Source organism: Nycticebus coucang, chromosome 12, assembly GCF_027406575.1.
Source record: "Nycticebus coucang isolate mNycCou1 chromosome 12, mNycCou1.pri, whole genome shotgun sequence".
NCBI lineage: Eukaryota > Metazoa > Chordata > Mammalia > Primates > Lorisidae > Nycticebus > Nycticebus coucang.
Genome location: NC_069791.1, coordinates 33,564,028 through 33,587,890, shown reverse-complemented (window position 1 = coordinate 33,587,890; position 23,863 = coordinate 33,564,028). Strand labels below are relative to the sequence as shown.

The 23,863-nt window shown below is 38.1% G+C and overlaps 1 protein-coding gene across 2 annotated transcripts in view; it reads right to left on the bottom strand.

Moving 5' to 3' along the window:
* ITPR2 (inositol 1,4,5-trisphosphate receptor type 2) overlaps nucleotides 1-23,863 on the bottom strand; it is a 537,798-nt gene that overhangs the window by 244,284 nt on the left and 269,651 nt on the right. For both annotated transcript variants that reach the window (XM_053554147.1, XM_053554146.1), the window contains exons 33-34: nucleotides 8,940-9,068; nucleotides 7,647-7,767 (exon numbers count right to left, since the gene is read on the bottom strand). In XM_053554147.1, the coding sequence (XP_053410122.1) occupies nucleotides 7,647-7,767; nucleotides 8,940-9,068 (250 nt within the window). The remainder of the gene's footprint in view (nucleotides 1-7,646; nucleotides 7,768-8,939; nucleotides 9,069-23,863) is intronic.

Sequence of the window (23,863 nt, the reverse complement as noted above, 5' to 3'; positions counted from 1 at the left end):
ATGAGGCTTTATCAGGAAAACTTAACATGACATAGTAAATTCACAACAGATCACAGCCTCAACACATTAATGGTAATAAATAAAATTATAGCGCTCTTTTGGAATAATGATACAGAGAAAAAGAGAAAATAGAAGTACTCTTTTTCTATTGATTTCCCCAAACCCTTAATAATGTAATTCATTAGCTCCTCGCCTTCTTTTTAAATTATTTGAAAACTCTTGTGGATTTGTTTCGTGTACAGCTTAAATTGCCATCTTGATCTGTATTTTGTATGTTGAAGTTATAAAACAGGTAACATGTTTGGGTACCTTGATTTGTGATGGTACAACATCACAAATGCCTGCTAGCATGTGAGTACAGAAAGGGTTCAGATCCTGGCTTACTCTGCCTACCTGTGTGACCTTGAGCAAGCTGCCTAACCTTGATAACCTCATTTACCTACCTATAAAATAGGCTAAGAATTATGTCCATATCACAGAGTTCACCAAAATGCCCAACACTCAGCAAGGCAAGAGCTGACTTAGGAAATGCTTTTGCTGATTTTTACTGCCTTTTGCATTTATATAACTGCGATACAAATAAGAAAGGGAATGAAGTATTTTTGGATGATAGATGAGTTGAGCTAATATACTCGAGAGCACTTTACAAATCATAAAATGTTATGTAAATGTAACAATAATTGATATTTGCATGCCAGCAATATGTTTACCAATCTGTAAATGCACTGAAAATTTGTTTTATAAACAAAGTACAATCTTGACTTTGTTACATTTTAAATATATACGCCCTTTGCTCTCTTTAACATTATAAATCTTTACATATTTGAACTGTAGTAAATTCGAGTGAGTTGTGAAATGTTGGACAGATTACTACCCAGCGTTAAGCGAAGTTTACGAGGGACTGTTGTTTTGGACTAGCCTCCTACACTAGAACCCAGCAAACCAGACCAAACCAGGATGGAGTCATTCATGCTCGGTTCAGGCCAGGTAATCAAACTGAACTATAAAGTGAAAATAAGAGATTCACAGCAATCAATCAGGGCCCAGGGTGGCATGATAAGAAATTCCCTCTGTTTTAACCCCATCAGCAAAGTAACATGGAAAAGACCAACCCACTTCTTATTTCCTGTTTCTGCTCTCCTCAGTGCTTTTGTCTATAGAGAACCAAGGCGCTGCTGGATTCTAGAATCACAAATAAAGTCAATTACATTTTTAAGCTAAATTTGCTGCAATTTTATCTTTTGACACCAGCAAGACAAATTGCCATAGTCCTAGTTTATGTGTAAGGCCTTCCTAAGATAGAACTTCTAGGGAAACATGACAAACTTAAATTTCCTACTCAGAGAAGCTTGGATTTCAAACCCAACTCAAGTAGCATTAATTGGACAAGTTACTTAACTTTTCTAAGCCCAAATTTCACTATCTTCAAAATACCCAGCCTATGGATTGTCAGTCAACAAATGTTTATTAACCTGCTTGGTCAGCTTCAGACACATTCAGGCCCCAGAGGAGAATAAATCAAAGTCCCTATTTTTATAGTGGAATTTTCTACATGGGGAAGTGGACAGAAAAGAAGCAATGAATAAACAAGTTAGCAAGATGTTTTCAAATGATGGCTAAGTGCCAAGAGAAAAATAAAACTGGATAATAGGATAAGGGGCAATAAAAAACTCAGACACTATGTATGTACCTAGTGTTCCAGAAGGCGCCACTGAACGCTTGCTTATACTTCAAACTGAAATCGGATTGACAGGAGGAGATCAGCAAGTGACAATCTGGGGCAAGAGAATCCAGATAGGGGAAACAACAGGTACAAATGCCCTGAGATGAGGGAAAAGCCTTATGCAGATGACAGACCTGGTAAGAGGGCCAGTGCAGGCGGAGCAGAACTGAGGGACAGCAGATGACAGTGACGGGAAAGGTAGGACTAGATGCAGCTCAGATGATTAAAAGCTTTGTAAGCCCTGGAAACAAGCACACTGTTGTAAGTGCAACAGATAGTCTGAAGATGAGAGAGATGCTCCATTTACATTTTAAGATCATTCTACCTGCTGTGCAGGGAAGGGACTGCAGCAGGGAACACAATGAGGAGACTTTTCTGCAAACCATGTCTGATAATGGTGAATTTGGACAAGGGTGACACACAAGAGAAAGAAAAAAAGTTGTATTTTGGTATTAAATTAAAAAAAAAATGTTTGTTATTGGGGAAAAAAAGTTGTATTTTGGAAGTGTGACCAACAGAATCTGCTGTTGTGTTTAATAGCATGAACAAGAGGGAAGAATCAATTGTGACCCATAAGTTCTTTTTTTTTTTGTAGAGACAGAGTTTCACTTTATTGCCCTCAGTAGAGTGCCGTGGCATCACACAGCTCACAGCAACCTCCAACTCCTGGGCTTAGGCGATTCTCTTGCCTCAGCCTCCTGAGCAGCTGGGACTACGGGCGCCCACCACAACACCCGGCTATTTTTTTGTTGTTGCAGTTTTGGCCGGGGCTGGGTTTGAACCCGCCACCCTCGGCATATGGGGCCGGCGCCCTGCTCACTGAGCCATAGGCGCAGCCCGACCCATAAGTTCTTAAAAGTATTAATTGTTTAGGCGGCACCTGTGGCTCAGTGAGTAGGGCGCCGGCCCCATATGCCGAGGGTGGTGGGTTCAAACCCAGCCCCGGCCAAATTGCAACAACAACAAAAAAAATAGCCGGGCGTTGTGGTGGGCGCCTGTAGTCCCAGCTGCTCAGGAGGCTGAGGAAGAGAATCACATAAGCCCAAGAGCTGGAGGTTGCTGTGAGCCATGTGACGCCACAGCACTCTACCGAGGGCAGTAAAGTGAGACTCTGTCTCTACAAAAAAAAAAAAAAAAGTATTAATTGTTCAATTAATATCAATTGTTTAATTAATTTAATTAAACATAATTAAGTAATTTAATTATTAATTATGTAATTAATAATTAATTTAAATTAATGCCATAATAAATTAATTAATATTTGTAATATTAATATTAATAATAAATCAATATTGGTTGCTTTATTAATTTAATTAAATAAAAATAATTAATTTAATTAATTGTTTAATTAATAATCATTAATTTAAATTAATAATAAAATAATAATAAATGTTTGTTATTGGAGAAAAAGGTTGTATTTTGAAAGTGGGACCAACAGAATCTGCTGTTGTGTTTAATGGCATGAACAAAAAGGAACAATCAATTGTGACCCGTAAGGTTTTAAAAGAATATTAATTGTTTAATTAAATTAAATTAATTAATTTAAATTTATATTATTAATTTAAAATAATAATAAAATAATAATAATAAATGTTTGTTATTGGGGGAAAAAGTTGTATTTTGAAAGTGGGACCAACAGAATCCGCTGTTGTGTTTAATGGCATGAACAAAAAAGAAGAATCAATTATGACCCATAAGGTTTTAAAAGAATATTGTTTAAATTAATTAATTTAAATTAATATTAATTTAATTTTAAAAACAGGTGGTTTTTAAAAATCTGCCTTTATTACTTATATATTGCTGCCATATATTACTTATAATCACTTCCTTGTAAAGGAAGCTCATTGCTCACCTTCAAGTGTTTAAAGGAAATTATATGTTCCTCCTCAGTTTCCCTTCTTTGTCTAAATACATATTTCAGTTGTTACTCAAGTGAGGTGGTTTTAGATCCCTTTACCATCCTGAGTGCTCACTTGTGAATGCCTTTCACTTTGGTTCTGAGTTTTTTTCATGACCAGCATTCACCAACATCCCTAACAGCACACAGTCTAACCAAGGCAGAGCAGATCAGCTTTTCACCCTCACCCTTGATAATAGCTTCCTATCACTTTCTTTTTGACAGCTAATTCATAGTTGTTGTCTCGCAAAATCTGACAGGGGCAGTAAGAATAGTACTTGGGATCACGTAATTTAGGATTAGAGGAAGACCATGAGAAAGGTTTATGTGGGCAAATGGGGGGGCGGGGGGTTCAGATCTGGATGCAAGAGAAAGTGACTCTGATGAAGGGATCTGAACGACAAACACTTGGAGGAATGGACAAGACGCTGGGAGGTGGCAATAGTGGCAACTGTAGAAAGGACACAGTCACAGTGTGATGGTGCATGGGGCACAGTGCAGCCTGCCGGTTCATAGGATGTGTGTGGGAACCAGCGTGCGTCTGACAAGTACAGACAGGGAAGGGGACTGTGCTGTGGAAGCCACGCTTGTCACAGTGAGGAACCCAGCCTGAGTTTGGAGGACGAAAGGCAGCAGCGAGGGTTGAGGACTTGGCCTGGATGTTTTTAAACAATAGAGTGAACTCCACTTCCGGTGGTACATTTATGTGAGGAAAGACAGGAGAAGACATTGATTACCTGCAGTAGTCATAAAAGAAAGTAAGGAAGGGTTAAACGAGGCTTGGTGGGGGCAGGGGGGTGGGAGGCAGCAATACAGAGGGAGGTGGGACAGCTGAGCCTCCAGAGCTCAGGGACTGCTGAGATGCAGAGACCAACAAGGAAGATGAAGGAAACGCCTCTTCCCTCAAAGACAATACTGAGATCTTACACACAAACATCACTTTTCACCTATCTTGATTACAGGTTTAGCTATCACTCACATCTTTAAAGCACACGGAAAGACACTTAAAATATCCTATTATGTCATAAGGTTCTGGCTAGTATAAGAAATGGCAGGAAATGACATCTTGTAACTTAGAAATAAAAGATACATTTAGGCTAATATAGTTTCAGTGACTATTTTAAACTCAAAGTTCTGCTGTCCTGCAAGAACTGATTTGACTAGCCCCTGCACATGGCAGTGGAGTCAGGGTTCAGGTGGGAGGCAGAACATGAACGCTCACTTGTGGCTCAAAGTTCTTTATCTCAATTTGTAAGTGTTATGGACAGGATGACCCTGTGGCCTGCATAGGGCTAACGAGTATTTTTTCCCATTGCATTTGATAAATACCCACGGACATGGAGGAGAAGAAAGAGGAGGAGATGAGAGAAGAGGAGGAGGAAGGAAAAAGAGAAGAAGGGAGACTGCTTTGAAATGTGAAATACAGACACATACTTGGCAGCTAAGGCAATATATCCCTACCCAAAAATCAACACCATCTTGCTTCTTTCTATTCCTTTGGATTTCATCCTTTAATTGTTCACATATATCCTAACTAACCTGATATAAATGAAAATACTTTACCGTTGTTTTATTATAACTTGAAAATGTATTATTAAAAACTCAGAAATTACATAAAAGCATGAACAAGAGAACCAGATTCACCTACCAAGCCACCACTCAGAGATAACCAATGTTACTATTTTACTTATATTCTTCTGTACATTTTGCTATGTGTGTCTTTTTAGAATAAAAATGAGTCTCTCTTATATGTCCTTCTTTATTTTTAACACAATGCACATCACAGCCCTTCCCAACCATTCCATCCAAAACACCTTTAGAAGGAGCAGAGCACAGTGAATATCAGTGCTGGGTAAGGTGAGACAGGAGTGGGAGGTGTGCTCAGGAGGGCTGCTTTTGGTGGAGAATCAGAACTCAAGAGGGATGAAGAGGGCATCTAGGCCGGGGACAGCGTGGCTCAGGTAACACAAGTGAGCAGCGTATCCATGTGAAGGAGGGACCCAGGATAGAGAGTCTGAGGCCCAGCAGGGTGAAGGGGTCATCCCCACAGAAGAGCAGCCCGACCTAGACTGCTGACTGTGAAGGGGTCATCCCCATAGAACAGCAGCCTGATGTAGACTGTTGGAGTCCAAGAGAGGTGCTGTGCTTTGAAGTGGCCCCCAAGTTAACGTGCTGGCAGCTTAATCCCCAGGGTAACAGTGTTGAGAGGTGGGATGTGGAAGGGATGATTAAGTCATGAGGGCTCATGAACAGATTAATGCTGTTAACACAGGAGGCAGTTTTGGCAAGACTGGGTTTCTGATGAAAGAACAAGCACAGCCCCCTCCCTGTCGTGTGTGCCCACGCACACGCGGGTGCTCTCCTTTTCTCCCTCTCCCCATTCTGCCTCTGCCGTGGGACGATGCAGCGAGAAGGCCCTTGCCAGATGTGAGCCCCAGGACCTGTACTTCCAGCCTCTGGAACTATAAGAAATAAATCTCTGTTCTTTACATATTACTCAGTCTCAGGTATTCTGTTACAGCACAAAACGGACGAAGACAGGAGGTGAGGAGGGTGTGTCCAACAGGACACAGTCAGCGACCAAGCTGCAAGAGGACAGCAGGGTTGTGGGGGTGGTCCTGTATGGGGTGTCCAGGCCAACTAGATGGTGAGATGATGGGGTGTGTATGCAAGAGGGTTCCAGGTATGCATTAAGTTATTAGTTCATTTGAAGAGAACCCACATCTTTATCAATTGAATTTTCCAATCCAGAAATATTTCTCCATTTCTTATAAAATCATTTATATTATCCCTCAATATAGCATAGCTTAGTATCTCGTATTTCTTAAGCTTACTCTTATGTGTTTAATATTTTCATTGCCATTGCGAATGATACCTTTTCACAGTCTGTTCTGTTTCTTTGTGGTATACAGAAAATCCATTTAGTATAACAGTTATAATTAATTACCTAGGTGCACTGTATTACGAGTTTATTAGTTCTAATAATTTTCAATTGATCCTCTTGGGTTATAACTGCTATTGAATATATTCAATTAAAATCAGGGCCATCACTATATTTTGTTAATATAAAATCACTTAAGTCAAATTAGAGGTGGGAAGGAAAGACTAACAACATATTCAATGGTCATTAATTAGTGAAGCCATCTATTCATTTATCATATATCCACTGAGCATACACTATAACCCTGGCCAAGTTACATATCCTAAATAATTCTCTGTTTTCTCAACCACACAATATAAATAATCAAAGAAATTATCTAAAGAGGAAACGAGATAATGCATTCAAATTGCCTAGCATTGCACAAGGTGTTTGATAAATGTTAACAGCGATAATGACAATGATAATGAAACATGCTATAAACTGCCCTTCCCAATCCCTGAAGAACCACCATTAATTGAGAGAATGATCAAGCTCTTTTTCTTTTAAGTCCAGCAAGTCTGTATTTCTTCCCCTTTCCCATTAATAGAATGGCCCTAATGAACCTCCCTACACCCACAGAAAAAGAGGACTCTGAGAAAATCTACTAGAATATACTAACCTTTCTTTAGCAATAATCTCTTTGGCTTCCAAATTTCTGAAGCCTTCTATGTATACTAGGTTCTCAGTAAATACTGATGGATTTCAAACAAAATTGGAAAACTAAAAAAAAAAAAAAAATCTGAAAAAGTTCTATGCCATATGAGGATATCAGTAAGTCCAGAAACTTAATAAATAAGGCAATTCCAAAATAAAATCTGAGAATAACAATTAACCAAAATAATTCCTGTAAATTCTTACTGAGCTATATTAAAGTGCTATATGCAATGATATTAAATTTAAGTTTTGAAATATAATAATTATGCTCCCCTCCCAAAAGTATGCAACACTCAGAATCATTTGCTGATCACTGCTCTTGAGCCTTATAGAAAACGATGCCTGTTTTAGAATTAAGTTGTGAATTGGGAACCTGCTCATATTGCCTATTAGCCAAAAGCTAGATTTCTTCAAGAAATATAAAAACAAGGAAAACCCAAACCATGCCTTACCCACTTCAGCCAAAGTTCTGATACAGGATTCCACCGAAGCTTTCTGTGCTGGGTTTGGCCAGGTGCAATTATAAATCCTGAAGGCAGATTGCAGCAGCTGAATAAAAACCGGCTGGTGTGTCTGAAAACAGAAGGCAGGCAAAGAGTGCTGCTAGACCAACACTACTACTGATGTGGTAGCTGTGCATTATCAGAAAGGGTCACCAAAGTAAAACACGACACTATCATTCCAAGTTTCAGTGCCGTTTAATAAATATCTCATCCAATGAGCATTATGGTAGACACCGTGCCACATACTATGGAAAATTGATGACCTGCATTGTAAATATATTCTTAACCAGAAAAATATGCCATTTCTTGAAGCTAATGGCATGAATTTAAATAGATGTTTTATAATCCTTCATTTATTCCCAAGTATATACATAGAGCAGATGTTTCTGGGTTTGTTAGTTTGTTTTGGTTTCACACGATGGGCAAGTAGAACAGACAACCATTTCAAACTACCAAAACATTTTCATGGGGTCTGTCTAATAGTTCAAAATTTCTCCCTAAAGAAAGTATAATCAAAATGATATTTTGTAAGAGTAATACACAATTGCTGTAGAATATTTGGCAGCCACAGAAATAAAAATCGCCACTAATCCTACAATGTAGAACTAAACAGAATCAATATTTTAAAGATTTTTATTTCCTAAGTTTTTCCATCCTTTACATAAACAACTTTGAATGCTACTATAATGCAATTCTGTGGCCTAATATTAATTACTTCATGATTCTTTTCTGGAGTCATCAATTTTCTCTTTTAAACATGATTTCTATATTATATATAATAAAGCCATCCTACAGATAATACCGTATTTTATTCAGCTTTTTTCCCACTTGTGGACTTTTAAGGTTGATGTCAATTTTTTAGTTCTATAAATACTTGAATGAAATTCTTAATATATAAATTTCCGTTAATTCTTTTAGGATAAATTGCTGAAGTAGAACCATAGGGGTCAAAATGCCTCACGATTTAAAGAATTGTGCCAGTATTTCAACACTTGGCAACAAACAAACAGATATGAAAGTTCTTATTCTGCTTAAGGAGAGAAAAAAAATAATTCAATTTGAGGATGGAGGTCATTTATTTAAAATAGTATCTGGTAAACTCTGAAAGGGACATAACAGTAAATAATATAAGAGTAACCGTCAGAAGTGTAAGAAATAACTTTCTGACCAGGTCAAAATATTTTCCCACTCATATAAAATAAATTCTTTGCCACAGAATGCTTTTGTATTTGTTTAACTCACCTGGAGGCTGGTACTGTTGTCTGAAAAGGGAGAATTAAAGAAGCCGCTCACAATGTTCATTATTGACTCAGTAACACACTTCTCTAAGAAAACATCCGCATGTTTCCTGTCTGTAGTTGTGTTGCAAACCTGGAGAAAAAACCAACTTAACATTTTTATTATATCTTTAAATTGTAACTCAATACTGGAACCCTCGAAGAATTCTCCCAAAAGAATTGTCAATAACATTTCTTCTGTTTTTTAAAGCTGTTTGAACAGAAGTATTTGTGCCTGAAATCCATAACAATTTTATCAGCCTATAGCAGCTGCTTCTTTCTTCTAGTATGCTTGTCAGTTCATCCCTGTTGCAGAATTCTTTCACAGACCCCCAGCCCCTTCTTCCTGATCTGCTTCCCCCTTCTCTTGAACCCCAAATTGTCCTTCTGTCCCCAATCTTGTCCCTCCTAGAAAATAAATTCTACTCAATGTAAGGAAACCAAAGAGGAAACAGTCATTCAAGTATAAGAAAGGGGGGGATGTGACTAGTGGTGGTTTATATTGCTGCATATTTTCACTCTAATACCTGGCTTCGTGCAAACACAGAAAATAGCTGGAGAGGAAAACAGAAAGGTAGGAGAAGCTAAATCAAACCCTCTCCGACAATTTTGACGTTTCCATCCATAGACCAGAAAGCACGAAGCATGCATCTGTTTGCCTATGTTCTCAGAGGGGGCTATACCCGAAGAAACAGTACAGGAACTGGGGATGGACTAGAAAAGAACAGCCCTAGCTCCTGCTCTGATCTTTTCATCTAATTAAATGAGGCAGAAATCGTTATTTTGCTTAACTTCAAATTTTGAAGTGTGTTGGGGTAGACAAACTGTAAAAGGTGAATGATTAAAAACACATGCCAACAACAGCTGACTAGTGAAAAGACAAGAAACATGGAGATAAAAAGAAGAAGGAGAAAGGCAGAGGGTTTGAGAAAAAGATTGAAAAACTGGGGCAGAGAAAGAACATTAAAATAGTCACAAAATTATGGTGGGTAAATATGGTGGCCACATGTTCCATCCAGATGTTCTTGGACAATCCAAATTCTTATGTAATTTCTTTTTCTTTTCAATAAGGTGCTTAGCCAAAAGAATAAGTAAATGTAATTTAACCTGGTATTGCTTTAAAGTCTTTCACACAAATTCACAAAAGAGAAAAATTCCCTTCTCAAATCATGTGTCCCAGGGTTTTTGGTTTGGAAAATAGGCTCAGTATTGCTCAATGGCCTTAGAAGACAGAAGATAGGGTGTGGTTTGTTTGTATCTAAGTCACTTCTCATTGGAATAGTTCACTTTTTCCTCAACAAGGAAATGACACCTGACGGTGTTATTAAAAGTAACAGGTTTTTAGTGCATCTAATCTCGTAGGGTGATTGATGGGAACAGTGCAATTAAAGAAAATAAATGATGTCAAATTATGTAATTTTCTAGTTGTTCCAGCATGTAACATAGTGCTTAGCACATAAAAGTTGTTCGACAAATGTTTGTGTAAGGAATGAATCAATGCTGTAATTTTACAAAATGAAAGAAGGATTAAGGACTCATTTTCTTTTAGTGTTAACTTTGGGTTCAGCTATATTTGGAGAACATCTAACCTAGGATTAAAATTTAATGTGGTCTCAGAACTAATATAAAATTGATTTTCCCATGATGGATATGAATGAGGATTTATGTCTTTAAGTATCTTTTCAGCACTGGCTTTTACAATAAAATTTTCTGATGCATAGGTTAAAAATATCTTGAAGTTGAAGAGGTAGCAGACCAATTCTATCACAACCAGCCCAAACACCCTTCTTCCTCATCCAGAGGTTTTTCTCTCTGGAGTTATTATAGTATCATACTGCATTACTGACAACTGGACAATGTGCCAGAGAACCACCCATAAATTTGCTTGTCAATAAGTGAATTAACAAAGGTAATCTATTTCTAGATTTAAAAAAGCTTTCCTCCAAATTCTGGATTATGAAAAGTGTGTGTTTTATAAAACTGTGCGGAATCTATTCCTCAATTCATTTAGATGAAGACCTTCAAATAATTTTTTTAGCTATGTTTCCTTCCCTATATGAATGATTAACATTTTTTACCTTTCAGGAGTCCTCAAACTTTTTAAACAGAGGGCCAGTTCACTGTCCCTCAGACCGTTGGAGGGCTGGACTATAGTTTAAAAAAAAAAACTGGGTGGTGCCTGTGGCTCAAGGAGTAGGACGCCAGTCCCCTATGCCGGAGGTGGTGGGTTCAAACCCAGCCCCGGCCAAAAAAAAAAAAAACTATGAACAAATTCCTATGCACACTGCACATATCTTATTTTGAAGTAAAAAAACAAAATGAGAACAAATACAATCACACTGCCTCATGTGGCCGGCAAGCCGTAGTTTGAGGAACCCTGCCATTGTAATATTATAGATAACCAAGAAATATAGAAAGCTACTTTTCTTATTAAAATGTTTAAAAACTTTTCAGGAAAAAAATAAGTTAATAAATATTAATAATTCTTTATTTTTTCCTTTAATGTATAATTATTGTCTTGTTATAATAAAGATTGGAAATGGCTAAAATAAAACTATATCACATTAAATGATGATATTTTGTGTAATACATATAGTCAAAAAATTTCAATCTGTTTATACATATTATTCATATAACATTATTTCCCATAAAACATTTTCATGTACTGTCATTATCAAAACACTTATTTTTAAAAGCTATATTTATTCCATCATTCTAAGGCACCATCATGCTTTAACCCATTTTTGGAATGAGTTGAGATATGCATTACCAATATTACAAATCATTTGCTTATCTTCTTATTTCCTTCTTACTGGTCTTTTATGATGTGATTTCTTTTTCTTTTTCCTTTGCTATTATGAAGAATTGTAGAAAATTAATGCTTTTGCTTTCATGTTTTGTTTTGGTGTATGTCACCATGAAAGAAATCACCAGATGAGGGTATGCCGACAGTTTTACACTGCTTGCTGGGTTGGTCATCTAAAATAATAAATTTACAGTGCTATCAATGAACTATGCATGGATACAAGGATGCTCCCTCATTACCACCAACTAGCTCTTGCTTTGGGGCTCTGGTCAGATGCAGCTAATGTGAGACATCACGGAGTGGGACAGAAAGAGGTCAAGCTCCCCTCTACCTCTGGCTCCATCCTCATCTCCTCCCATGGAAGCCTCTATTCTCTGGACACAGCTCCTACTGGAGCCCTTCCCCACGTCTCCAAGCTCTCCCCAGGCCCAACCTGTGCCCCTTCAGGACTAGAGGTAGTAAAATCTCCAGGTATCCCCATCCTTTGTTTCATTTAACCCTATGCTGATCTCTCGGAGTGCGCCACGTGCTTCCTGCTGGCACTGACTACGACACCAGTAAATTATGTTTTACTCAGTTTAATGAATTATTTTGCAAACTTTTCATAAAATCACTTCATTCCTATATTCTGTCATTCACAAGCAATTCAAACCCTATAAATCACTTTCCAAAAACCTGGATAACTTAGCAGAACTTCATGAAATACTTCAAAAGGAAAATACATATTATTCAGTCACTTTGGATGAATCAACTGACACGACTGACTTGATACCGGTTTTATACTTCATTCCAGACCTAACAGAAGATTTTCTTAAATACCAAGAGTTACTGACTTTGGGCACTCTGTGAGGGGAACATGGGCAATATATATTTTCAACAACTCTCAAGATAAATGCTGTATGAAGTCAGACTGAATTTAGTAAATTTAGTGAGTGTATGTACAAACAGTGCACCTTCCATGACAGGAAAACATGAAGGGTTTTTGTATACAGATTAAAAAAAAAAAAAAAAAAAGTGGTAACAGATCCAGATGCTCTCATTTCCTTTTTTCAATTTTTTCTTTCAACAAACAGAACAGATCCTTTTATTTCTATTAATATATTTTTGTCTATGAAAGTATATGGTATCTTGCATCAGCTACTATTCTAAGTGACACTTTGCAACAGGTTATAAGTATTGTTAACTATATTAGTGCAAATGCAACATGGCATCATCAGTTTCATAATATGCTGAAGTTCAAAGATGAGGTATTCGGTGTGGATTTGTCATCTCAGTCTGAAGTGTGTTGGCTATCACAGGAACAAGTGTCAGTCAAAATCTTACCTCTGTGATAACAGTTATATATTATAAAGAACAAAATCAGCAATATGAGCCATTGAAAGAAGACATCTTTAGGAATGCAGTATTTCTGTGTGACATCATGTCAAATCAAACAATTTGAATATTTCTTTGCAAGGGAAAACTAAGTCTATATATAATATACAGCAAAAAAAATGGTATATTTTTTCACAAGACTTCTTTCTCAAAAGGAAATTTCAGATGAACATTTTCTCCAGTTAGCAAAGGTCATTGATGAGCAGGATAATAGATGCTGATCATTTGAAGAATACACAGCTATAATAGACCTGTATTAATTGGAAAATACAATGGAAGTTCCACTGACTTTGAGAATCATGACATCACAGTCAAGTTAGCATTTCAGCCTCACCTAGTTGATATCCCCCAGGCACCTAAAGAACCACAGATGGAGTTGATTAGGCTCTTGATAGATGACATTTTAAAGTCATTGTTTGATGCTAAGATCCAACTGATGTGGAAAATGTAGTAGAATTTCCATGCCTTTGGCAACATGCCCCCAAAATACTTTCTTGCCTTTCAACCACTTATTGGTGAGGATCAATATTCTCCTACCTAACCCAAATTAAGACAATTTTAAGGTCACAAATGACTAATACCCATTTACAGGATCACTTTGCTGCAACCAAACAGTCAAATGCTTTCCAACAAAAAGCAGACACAACAAAGTCTTAAAAGGTCAGTTAACTTTATTTTATTTATTTATTTATTTTCAAGATAAAGTCTTGCTCTGAAACCCTGGCTAGAATGCTGTGGCTACATCATGGCTCACTGCAACCTCCAACTGCTGGACTCCGCTATCCTCCTGCCTTAGTCTCCTGAAGAGCTGGTACTACAGGCCTATGCTATGAAGCCAGGCTAATTTTTTCTATTTTTAATAGAGCTGGGGTCTTACTTTTACTCTGGTTGGTCTCAAACTCCTGAATTCAAGCAATCCTCTTGCCTTGGTCTCTCCAAGTGCTAGAATTACAGGCATGAGCCAATGCACCCAGCCAACTAGTTAAGTTTAAAATGAGCCAGTTTTCATTTTTTTAAATTATTAAGTACATAGACAGCAGTTGGATTTTTGCAAAATAATTTACATTTTTTAAGTGTATCTAATTGAAGTTTCTCGAATGTGACCTTATTAGATTGCAGCTAAATTACTGCCTCTCAACATGAAAAGATTGCTTTAAACTACCTGGAATTCGCTGCTGCAGGTGACCTGACTTACAGATTCTGATTAATTTTTTTCTTTTCCATTCTGACATTCAACTGTCTTCCAAATATTTATTAGCTAGTAGCTTCTGGACTCTCAGGTTACTTGAGGTTTGTCTTACAATGTGTCACTAATGACTCATTAAATCTTTCTCAAAATCTCTGGATTTTTATATTTTAATATTTTAACCCAACTCCATAGAATGAAATAATTTTCAATACATAATATGTTTTATAACCTGAAAACCGCCTACCATCAGTCTTTTCCAAGAAAAAAGAATCTACCTTTGAAATATTTGTCCTTTTCTATTTCCAGGTGAATTTTACTATATATTTGTCAAATGTCATGGCTTATCGCATAGGAAAATAAATTATTAAATTAATGCTAAATATTGGACTAGGAGAACAGTGAATCAAACCAAAAAAAAAAAAAAAAGTCCCTAATCGAGAGAGACACAACAGACAAATTAATAAATATATAATATGTGAAGTGGTAAAAATGGAGAAAATAATCAACTATAGAGAAAAATAAAGAAGGGCAAGTGTTTGAGGAGGGCGGGTATGGTCAAGGATTACTACTGAAGGCCAGGTGTGGTGGCTCATGCCTGTAATCCTTGTACTCCGGAGGCCAATGCAGGTGGACTGTTTGAGATCAGGAGTTCAAGACCAGCCTGAGCAAAAGCAGGACCCCATCCTACTAAAAATAGAAAAACTTAGGCAAGAGGATCGCTTAAGCCTGAGTTGGAGGTTGCTGTGAGTTACAGCGCCATGGCACTCTCTACCCAGGGCAACAGCTTGAGACTCTGTCTCAAAAAAAAAAAAAAGGATTCCTATTGAATTAAATTGCTTGGGTGGCATCTCTGTACAATGTGACATTTAACAAAGAATTGAAGGAGGAAGCAGCCATGAAGGTTTCTGGGGCAAGAGCAAGTAAAACTGTCTCCACTGATTGAATATGCATTCCTGTACATCAGGAACAAGCCTACTATGTGCACCACTGTCCTTGCAGCAGCACATTTTAGGTTTTTTAAATGACTTATTGAAGAAGAAAATATTAAGTGAAATTTCTAGATACAATTATTTCTGAATTTTTCCTCTTTGTATATGATGTCTCTCCTTTCCTTCTTCTCTAAGAGTGACTGCTACCCTTCAAAGATGACAGACTGTGCTAATTAAGTTATCACATGATACAGCAACACTGCCCAGCAGGACTTCCTGCCATTATGGAAATCTTCACAATCAGATATGTCCATGTAGTAGTAGCCATTTGACACATGAGCTAACTGAGCACTTGAAATGTGGCTAGTACACCTGAGCAGCTCAATTTTTAAATTTTATTTAATTTATCCATACTAAAATTTAAATTTCAATAGCCACATGTGTCATATGGCTACCCTACAGGGCAGGGCAGCTCTGGAGCCAGTAACATACTTTGGATCATACAGATCAAGGCACACGAATTTCAACGATCCTTTTACTATTCTCCACAGACTGTAAAAATATTCCTTTAAATATCTATGGTATTATCTCATACGTATTTTAACTTACATTCCTTTATTTACTCGTAAGACCAAAACTCTTCCAAGCACATGCTTTCTGCATGTCCTTTTACGTGAATCATCTACTCATACTCAACTGGCTATCTTAAATTCTAAATTCATTTTTGAAAAAGACAACATTTCCATAATATCAATATATATTAATTGTAGCAACTCAAAAAACAATCCAGGAAAATATAAATTGGAAAGTGAAAACTATCCATAATCCTACAATTCAGATAAAAAACTATGATTAATATTTTGTAATCTTTTCTTCTAATCTTTTTGCTCTACCATACACATTTAGCACAATTAAAATCATTCCTGGATAATCATATCTTCCTTTCTACACTTCATACTCAATCATTAGTATTTCTCACATTATTAAAAATTCTCAAAAAATAATTTCAATGGCACTAACAGCCATTTTATAGACAATTTATTTAATCATTTCTCTAATATTAAATATTTAAAATATTTCCTACTTGTATATTAGTATAAAAGTATACTGAACTTCTTTGACCACACATTCTTTATAGCATTTCTAATTATTTCCCAAGGACAGATTCTTAGAAGGTAAATTACTTGACACATTAAAAAGGTATGGGTTTTTTTTAATCCATTACCAAAATGCTTTTCAGAAAGACTACATAAAATTATATTCTTGTCAAGAGGTCATGTACATGTATACCTCAAATCATCACCAACATTTAATATTATCTTTTCAATCTTACAACTTGGATTGTTAAAAACTGGCTCTTATTTCCCCTTATATTATTTTTAAAATTATTAACAGTTGAACATTTTTTCAAGTGATTTATTAACTACTTGTATTTTCTCTTCTATAAACCAAGAATGCCTGGTTATGCCCATTTTCTTATTAAATTAATAGAATTTTTCTTAGCAATGTACATAACTTCTTTTTTAACTTTTTTCTGTCACTTTCAGATATTTATTTAATTTATTTTTAAGACAGAGTCTCACTTTGTCACCCCCTAGTAGAGTGCTGTGATGTCATAGCTCACAGCAACCTCAGACTCTTGGGCTCAACCAATCCTCTTGCCTCATCTTCCCTAGTAGCGGGAACTACAGGCACCTACCACAACGCCTGGCTATCTTTAGAGATGGGGTCTCGCTTTAGCTCAGGCTGGTCTCAAACCTGTGATCTCAGGAGATCCACCCACCTCGGCCTCCCAGAATGCAGGGATTACAGGCATGAGCCACCACACCTGGCCTAATGTACGGAACTTCTTTATGTGACAGTTAATATGTATTTTTTAAAGTACACAGTAACTTTTTCCATTTCAATGTCTTTATGTACTTGCCACATTTTGCCATGTATAGTGCACACTTTTTTGCCCAAATTTTTAAGGGGAAAATAGGGCTATGCACAACTTGGGAGCAGAGGAGCCCAGTGGGCCTCCAAGGGCCGCTGCACTCTCCCACGTGGGCACAGGGTTCCAGTCCAAGAGGATCCAGGATATGGTGGGAGCGGGCCAGAGTAGCCTCTTCTGAGTGCCACAATCGGGGAGCGGCCATACAGTGTAAAGACCAAAGTGTGAGGTCTGCCCACACGGAGGAGACGGGGAGCCCTGCACAGGCCCCGAGGACCTGCCTGGCTACCTGCAGGCAGAGCAGCCTCAGAAGCTTCTGCCCCCCTGACCCCAACTTGTCAAGGAAGGAATGGCTCCAGGGAGAGAGGGAAGGGGCAGACTTCACAGAGTGAGCAGATGCGGGAGGGTAGTATGATGTTCACATTTACCGGGGGTGGGTTAGCCCTCCCCAGATATGTCTCTCCTGGCTGAGAGCCGGCCACTTCCTCAAGGGATATTTTCCTGAAAGTCTGGACCAAAACATAGGTGCACATTATACACAGGACCACAATTTTACATAGCAAAATATGGTAAGTATTAAATTTTTAAACAGTGAAATGTCTGTGATTTTCCTTTGCTAATTTTATCTCTTGCTTTTACTTTAAAAGATCTTTCTCATGCAAAGGCAAATAAATATTCATTTACACTCCCATCCATTTTTATTGTTTCAAGGTTTTTTTTACATTATCTCTAAAATTCATTGCAATTATTGCTATCACTCATATGATGTGCGTTTCACCCCAACTATCCAGTGTTGTCAACAGTCATATTGATTTAGTTCAAGTGAATAAGTTTGTTGAGTGTCTGTTCCATGCTGAGAATGTTAACATACTTGGGATCTATCAGTGAACAAAATAAACAAAAATCACTATCTTCATGGTGTTTCTATTATTAAGTTAATAATCCAAAGTAGGCAACCTACAGCCCAAGGGTCAAATCTAGTAGTACCCATTCATTTACATATTATCCATGGCTCCCTTCCCGAAAGCAAGTGCTTTAACAGTTGTGACAGTGGCTTACAGAGTTGAAATGTTTCTCATCTTGCTCTGTTTAGAAGAAGTTCACCAATCCCCGAAAATAACAATGCCTTCCCATTAACAGGTGATAATTTATTATACATTAAGATCTTACAAAAGTAAAAAGTCTGTCTCTGGATGTTTATTTCATTCCACGGATACGCCTACTTAATTCTGTGCTAAGACCACACTTATTTTGTTTCCAAATCCACTTTTGAAATATTTTTCAATTCCTATGACATTTGTTTGTTCCATAAATATTTACTGAGTATCTACTATGTGTGAGACCCTGTTCCGGATCAGGCACCAGCCGTGAACAGAACAGATGAAATCCTCACCTTTCATTTGTTTCTGCTGAAACAAATACAAATACACATATAAAAATCAGGTGTTAATGAGTTGTAGGAAGAAAAATGAGGCAAGTGCAGGGAGGACAGAGGAAAGAGGTTGGTACTTCATATCAGGTGGTCAGTGAAGGCCTCTCTGAAGAAGGAAGAAGTTGGGACACCTGGGAGTCGAGCATCCCAGGATAATGCGCGGGAGCTGAGACGGCATACTTGGCACACCAGAGGACCTGCAGGGCATGGAACAGGGAGAATAAGGGGACAAGGGCAGAGCAGGAGTAGAGGCCAAATCATTGCAGGCTTTTACTCCAGGTTAGACAGAAGTCACAGAGGAGCCTGAGCAGAGGAGTGGCCTGAAACAACAGTCATTTTCTTCTTCTTCTTCAGTCATTATGGCTGCTACATAGAGAAGAGATGGAGGGGAGAAAATCTATCGAATCCCATCAAATTAAAGAACTGAGAAAGTGCATTTCAGGGTACATATAACCCTTATCTCCCACCTATTTACTTGGTAAATTAAATAAAGGCAGAAAACAGCTCAAGTGATCTATCTGGAAGTGAAATACACCCATCTGTCTTGTAAGCAATGACTGACACGACACTGAGTTCGGTGCACCTCCTCCATCATTTCTCCATCGAATTTCACTTTGTCAGTACATTACTTAGGGTACTGTTCGTCATTATAGGACCAGGACATTGATGGCAAAATTGGGTACATCTTCAAAGAAAATATATAGTCTGAGGCTAACTCTGATCACAGTCTACTCCCCCCATGTGCTTTCTAATAACGGCTCAAATCCCCTCGCTATGGAACAACAATCAGGTATAAAGCCAGAGAAGAGTATTTCCACCCTGTGAACACCAATTTCAGCTACACTGGGACCTAGATCAAAGTGGGCTGTCATTAAACGAACTGAAAGACAAATGTAACAACTTTCATGGGTCTAATAGCTTTGCTGCCTTCCTAGACCTGGGTACTTACAGAACATGGATCAGAATGGAATAAGTAGGTGAAACGCTATAGCACCAAGTTACTAAAAACAATTTTGGGTGGAAGATTTTTGTATATGGGTCTTAGTGAGATCAAAGATGGGGTGAAAACTGGAAATTGAAAGATACTAATACTGGTGACGTTAGACAGCTTTACTCAAAAACAAAAAGATTCTATAGTTGTGCTGACTCCAGAAAAACATAAGAAGAAAGGTGGATGGTCATATGGGTGCCAAAACATACTGACATTTCATTTCCCTTTTAAACAAAATTGTTCTCCAAATTTCTACTAAAATAAAATTGTGCTGGCCAAACCCTGCCTGAAGTACAGGGTTGCATCCTGAATGCCACATTTTTAAACAGAAATACAGTAATCCTAGCATTCTGGGAGGCTGAGCTTGAGCTCAGAAATTCAAGACCAGCCTGGGCAAGAGCATGACCCCATCTCTAAAAATAACTGGATGTGGTGCCAGGCACCTGTAGTCCCAGCTATTCAGGAGGCTGAGGCAAGAGGATCACTTGAGCCCAAGAGTTTGAGGTTGCTGTGAACTATGACACCACAGTACTCTACGGAGGGTGACAAAGTGAGATTCTGTCTCAAAAACAAAAACAAAACAAACAACAGAAACAGAGACAAACCAAAGAGAACTCAAAAGTATGCTGAAACAAAGCTCCCAGAAACCATATCAGAAGAGCAACCCCATGGAGAAAATAAGGGAAGACATGAGGGGCTGTCATAAAATATTTGGGAAGCTGTTGGAGAAAAACACCACCTGCATTAGGCTGCAGGAAACTTCCTACTCTCTAACTAGCTAAGCAAGTCCCCTAGCAAATGATGTCTCTGGAAACCACAGGCAAAATTATAAGGTCAGCACAGATGATCTTATGTTCCTTTAAGTTATATAATTTTATCATTTCAAAGTAGATCACTAATGAGGAGAACAGTGAGAAGGTGTTTATGGTAAACACCTGCATCTTTGTTTAGCTGAATTGTTAGGCTGCTGCAGAAAAAAGAACTAGGTAAAAATTATAAGTAAAAATTTGACTCAATATAAGAGCTTTTAATAATTAAAGCTGTGTAATAATGAAACTAATTGTCTCAAAAAGTCATAAGATTATTGTTAATGGAAATATCTAAGTAGATGGTGGAGACTAAGCGCTGGCTATGAAGATGACTACTAGTGTCCTCCAACACTAAGATGCTATGATTGTTTGAGTCTAACTTACCAATCTCCTTTCCTCCAGATTGCCTTTACCGTTTCTTAGTGATGTAAAGCAACTGTTCCAAGATTTCACAGTTTTGTCCAACATCTGAGTTGGATTCATCTCATATGTGGCTATCTACTGATGTCAACTACTGTGGTGCATGTTCAGCTGCGTGGACGTGGTTTCTAGTCGTGCCTGAGTGGGATAGGCTTCCTTCTGGTCATCCTCAGTATTATCTGGTACAGGTCTTGGGGAAGCATCTCATTATTACTTAAAAGGCCACATATAACCTTGTAATAATCCTGGGACGATGACATGAACGATGTTACCAACTCTCTTACTAGGTGTTAGCACGTGCTAAGAGTTTCATACACATTATCTCATTGGATCGTCCCACCAACCCAATGAGGAATGTGTTAATACTGTGCTCATTTTACAAATAAGGAAACCCAGGTTCCAAGGGATTAAGTACCCTGAGCTAGGGAGAGGCAGAATCTGGACTTGAACTCTGCTCTGGCTAATTCCTGTGACATCCCCTACTCTTACCCAGGGGGCTCCACGGCGGCAATTTTTAGAGTGTAGTCCTCGCACCAGCAGCTGCAGCGTCACCTGGGAACTTGTTAAGAATGCAGAGTCTCATGTGGACTGAATCAGAAACTATAGGGACAGGACCCAGCAATCTGTGTTTTAACAAGCCCTCCAGATAATTCTGATGTTCACTAAAGTTTGACAACTGCTCCACTGACCTAAAACTTTGCCCAAAAGACCACACTCTCCTCATTTGACCATATTTATTTTTGTAACTTAAATCTGAAACTTTGTGGCAGCTCCTTTCTCTTCCTTCAGGGAAAGAGAAATCCCAGATACAGAAAAGTCAGGTTTCCTTTTTGTTCCCTGAAACAGGAAGGGTGATTTCCTATCAAACCTAATGAAGGGATTTGTGAGCTGCTGCTTTAACATGTAAATAAGAGGGAAACAAGAAGGAAGTAACTACTTTTGCAGCATAGGTAAACTGCTGTTGTTGGAGGGAAAGAGAGCATAGGCCAATATCTTAAAAATTCCCCTAGAGCAGTGGTTCTCAACCTTCCTGATGCCCCAATGTATTTTAATTGTTAAAAAGGGGTCACAACCCACAGGATGAGAACCACTGCCCTAGAGCCCTTACAAAATAAATAGTATTGATTATATACTCAATTAAAATAATTAAAATAAAAATCCCTCCTACATGTGTACTTTAAAAAAATAAAAAAAAAAGAATATAAGGCCAGGCTCACACCTATAATCCTAACACTCTGGGAGGCCAAGGTGGATGGACTATCTGAACTCATAGGTTCAAGACCAGCCTGAGCCAGAGCAAGACCTTGTCTCTAAAAATAGCTGAACACTGTGGTGGGCGCCTGTAATCCCAGCTACTCGGAGGCTGAGGCAAGAGGATCACTTGAGCCCAAGAGTTTGAGGTTGCTGTGAGCTGTGATGCCACAGCACTCCACCAAGGGCAACAAAGTGAGACTGCCTCAAAAATAAATAAATAAAATAAATCTTCACACTTTCACCTGGTGAATACATCAACAGAAAGAGTGTTTCCAAGGTGGTATAATCAATGGCAGTTGTAGGGATCATGGTGAAACTTGCCCTTTTCCCTTTGGTTGGTTAGCCGAAAGATTAACTCACAATTATGGTACATTAATAAGAGAAAGGTTTATTTCCAAATACCATGCACATGGGGGGAAGCACAAGAATGATTACCCAAAGTCCCAGTGATGGTCAGAGACTTTTAAAGATGCCTTTTAGAAGGGAGGCGGGAGAGTGTGGAAAGTGTACCTGCAGCAGGTGGTTGCTAAGGGGGATGTGTGTAGCTGGGTGGACACAGATTGAATTGTAGATTAACCTGAGAGACAGGCCTGGTGCTTCAAATGACCCTTCGGGCCAGGTCTATTCGTATGTAATAAGGAATCAGCAGACTTTTCTTATTTTAAATCAGGTTACTCAGGTTTTATAAAGGAGAGGCAAGTGCTTTCTTATCACGAATAGCCTTTTAATTCTAAATATTCTTTATACCAAGAAATCATATTTTGGGGTGACATTTCCTTAGCTCCTTCAGAGTTATCATCAGCTTTCCTTGGCTTAAAAAATAAAAATCCTTTCCACTTTCTAGCTCATGCTGCCTAGAATATGACCTTGGTCTTTTTTCAAGCTTATCTTTAGTCCATAGCACTGTGCAACTCTGCAAATCAGTCTATAATCTCTTTAATATCTTCCTGCACGTGCAATTTTAAAGCTCAGTCATTGGTATATAAGCCTCCTTTAATTCAAGGTGTCTGCAGATACTTCTAGCTGGTCAGATACAAGCTTTTCTCAAGGTCAGTGGGGATACATATGAATGTTATGTTAAATGACACATAAAACCCAGTGGTTGCTCTACAGGTACAGATTTACCTGGGACAGCTGGTTAAGTGGCTTTCAGTCGCACAGATATGGAGTAAAACAGGAACTACCTTACTTCACACACATTACACAACACCAAAAATAATATAAAATAAGCACATTTCACCTAGAAACTCTGATAAAAAGAGTTCCTGGTCTGGAATAGGGTGCCCTGGGATATCTGGGTCTGCAGTCAAGTGTTCATTCATATATGGACTCTGTCATCTCTCCTTTCGGAAAGCGGTGCGGGGAAGCAGTGAGCTAATGAGCAGGTAACAGGTAGCATCCATTCCTGAAAGACTGTGGAAATATGGACTCCACTAGTCCCTCCCTTCCACATCTACCTCCTTGGGGCCTACATAAAGCTACCGGCCCTCAGGAAGGCAGGAAGACCAAAGGGACTGGGACAGGCCACCACAGTGCATACTAGATCTAAGGAATAATTTACTCACTATCTTCCACTAGTGAAACCCTTATTGGAACATCCTGTCCCATAACTTTAAAGGGAAAACTAGAAAAGATTTAACAGAAAAAAAAAAAAAAAAGACTAAAATAATTAGACCCCAGACATTATGATAATTCAGTATATAAAAGAAAAGGCTAAGATGTGCTGAAGAAAATTAAGTGTTATCTATTTTC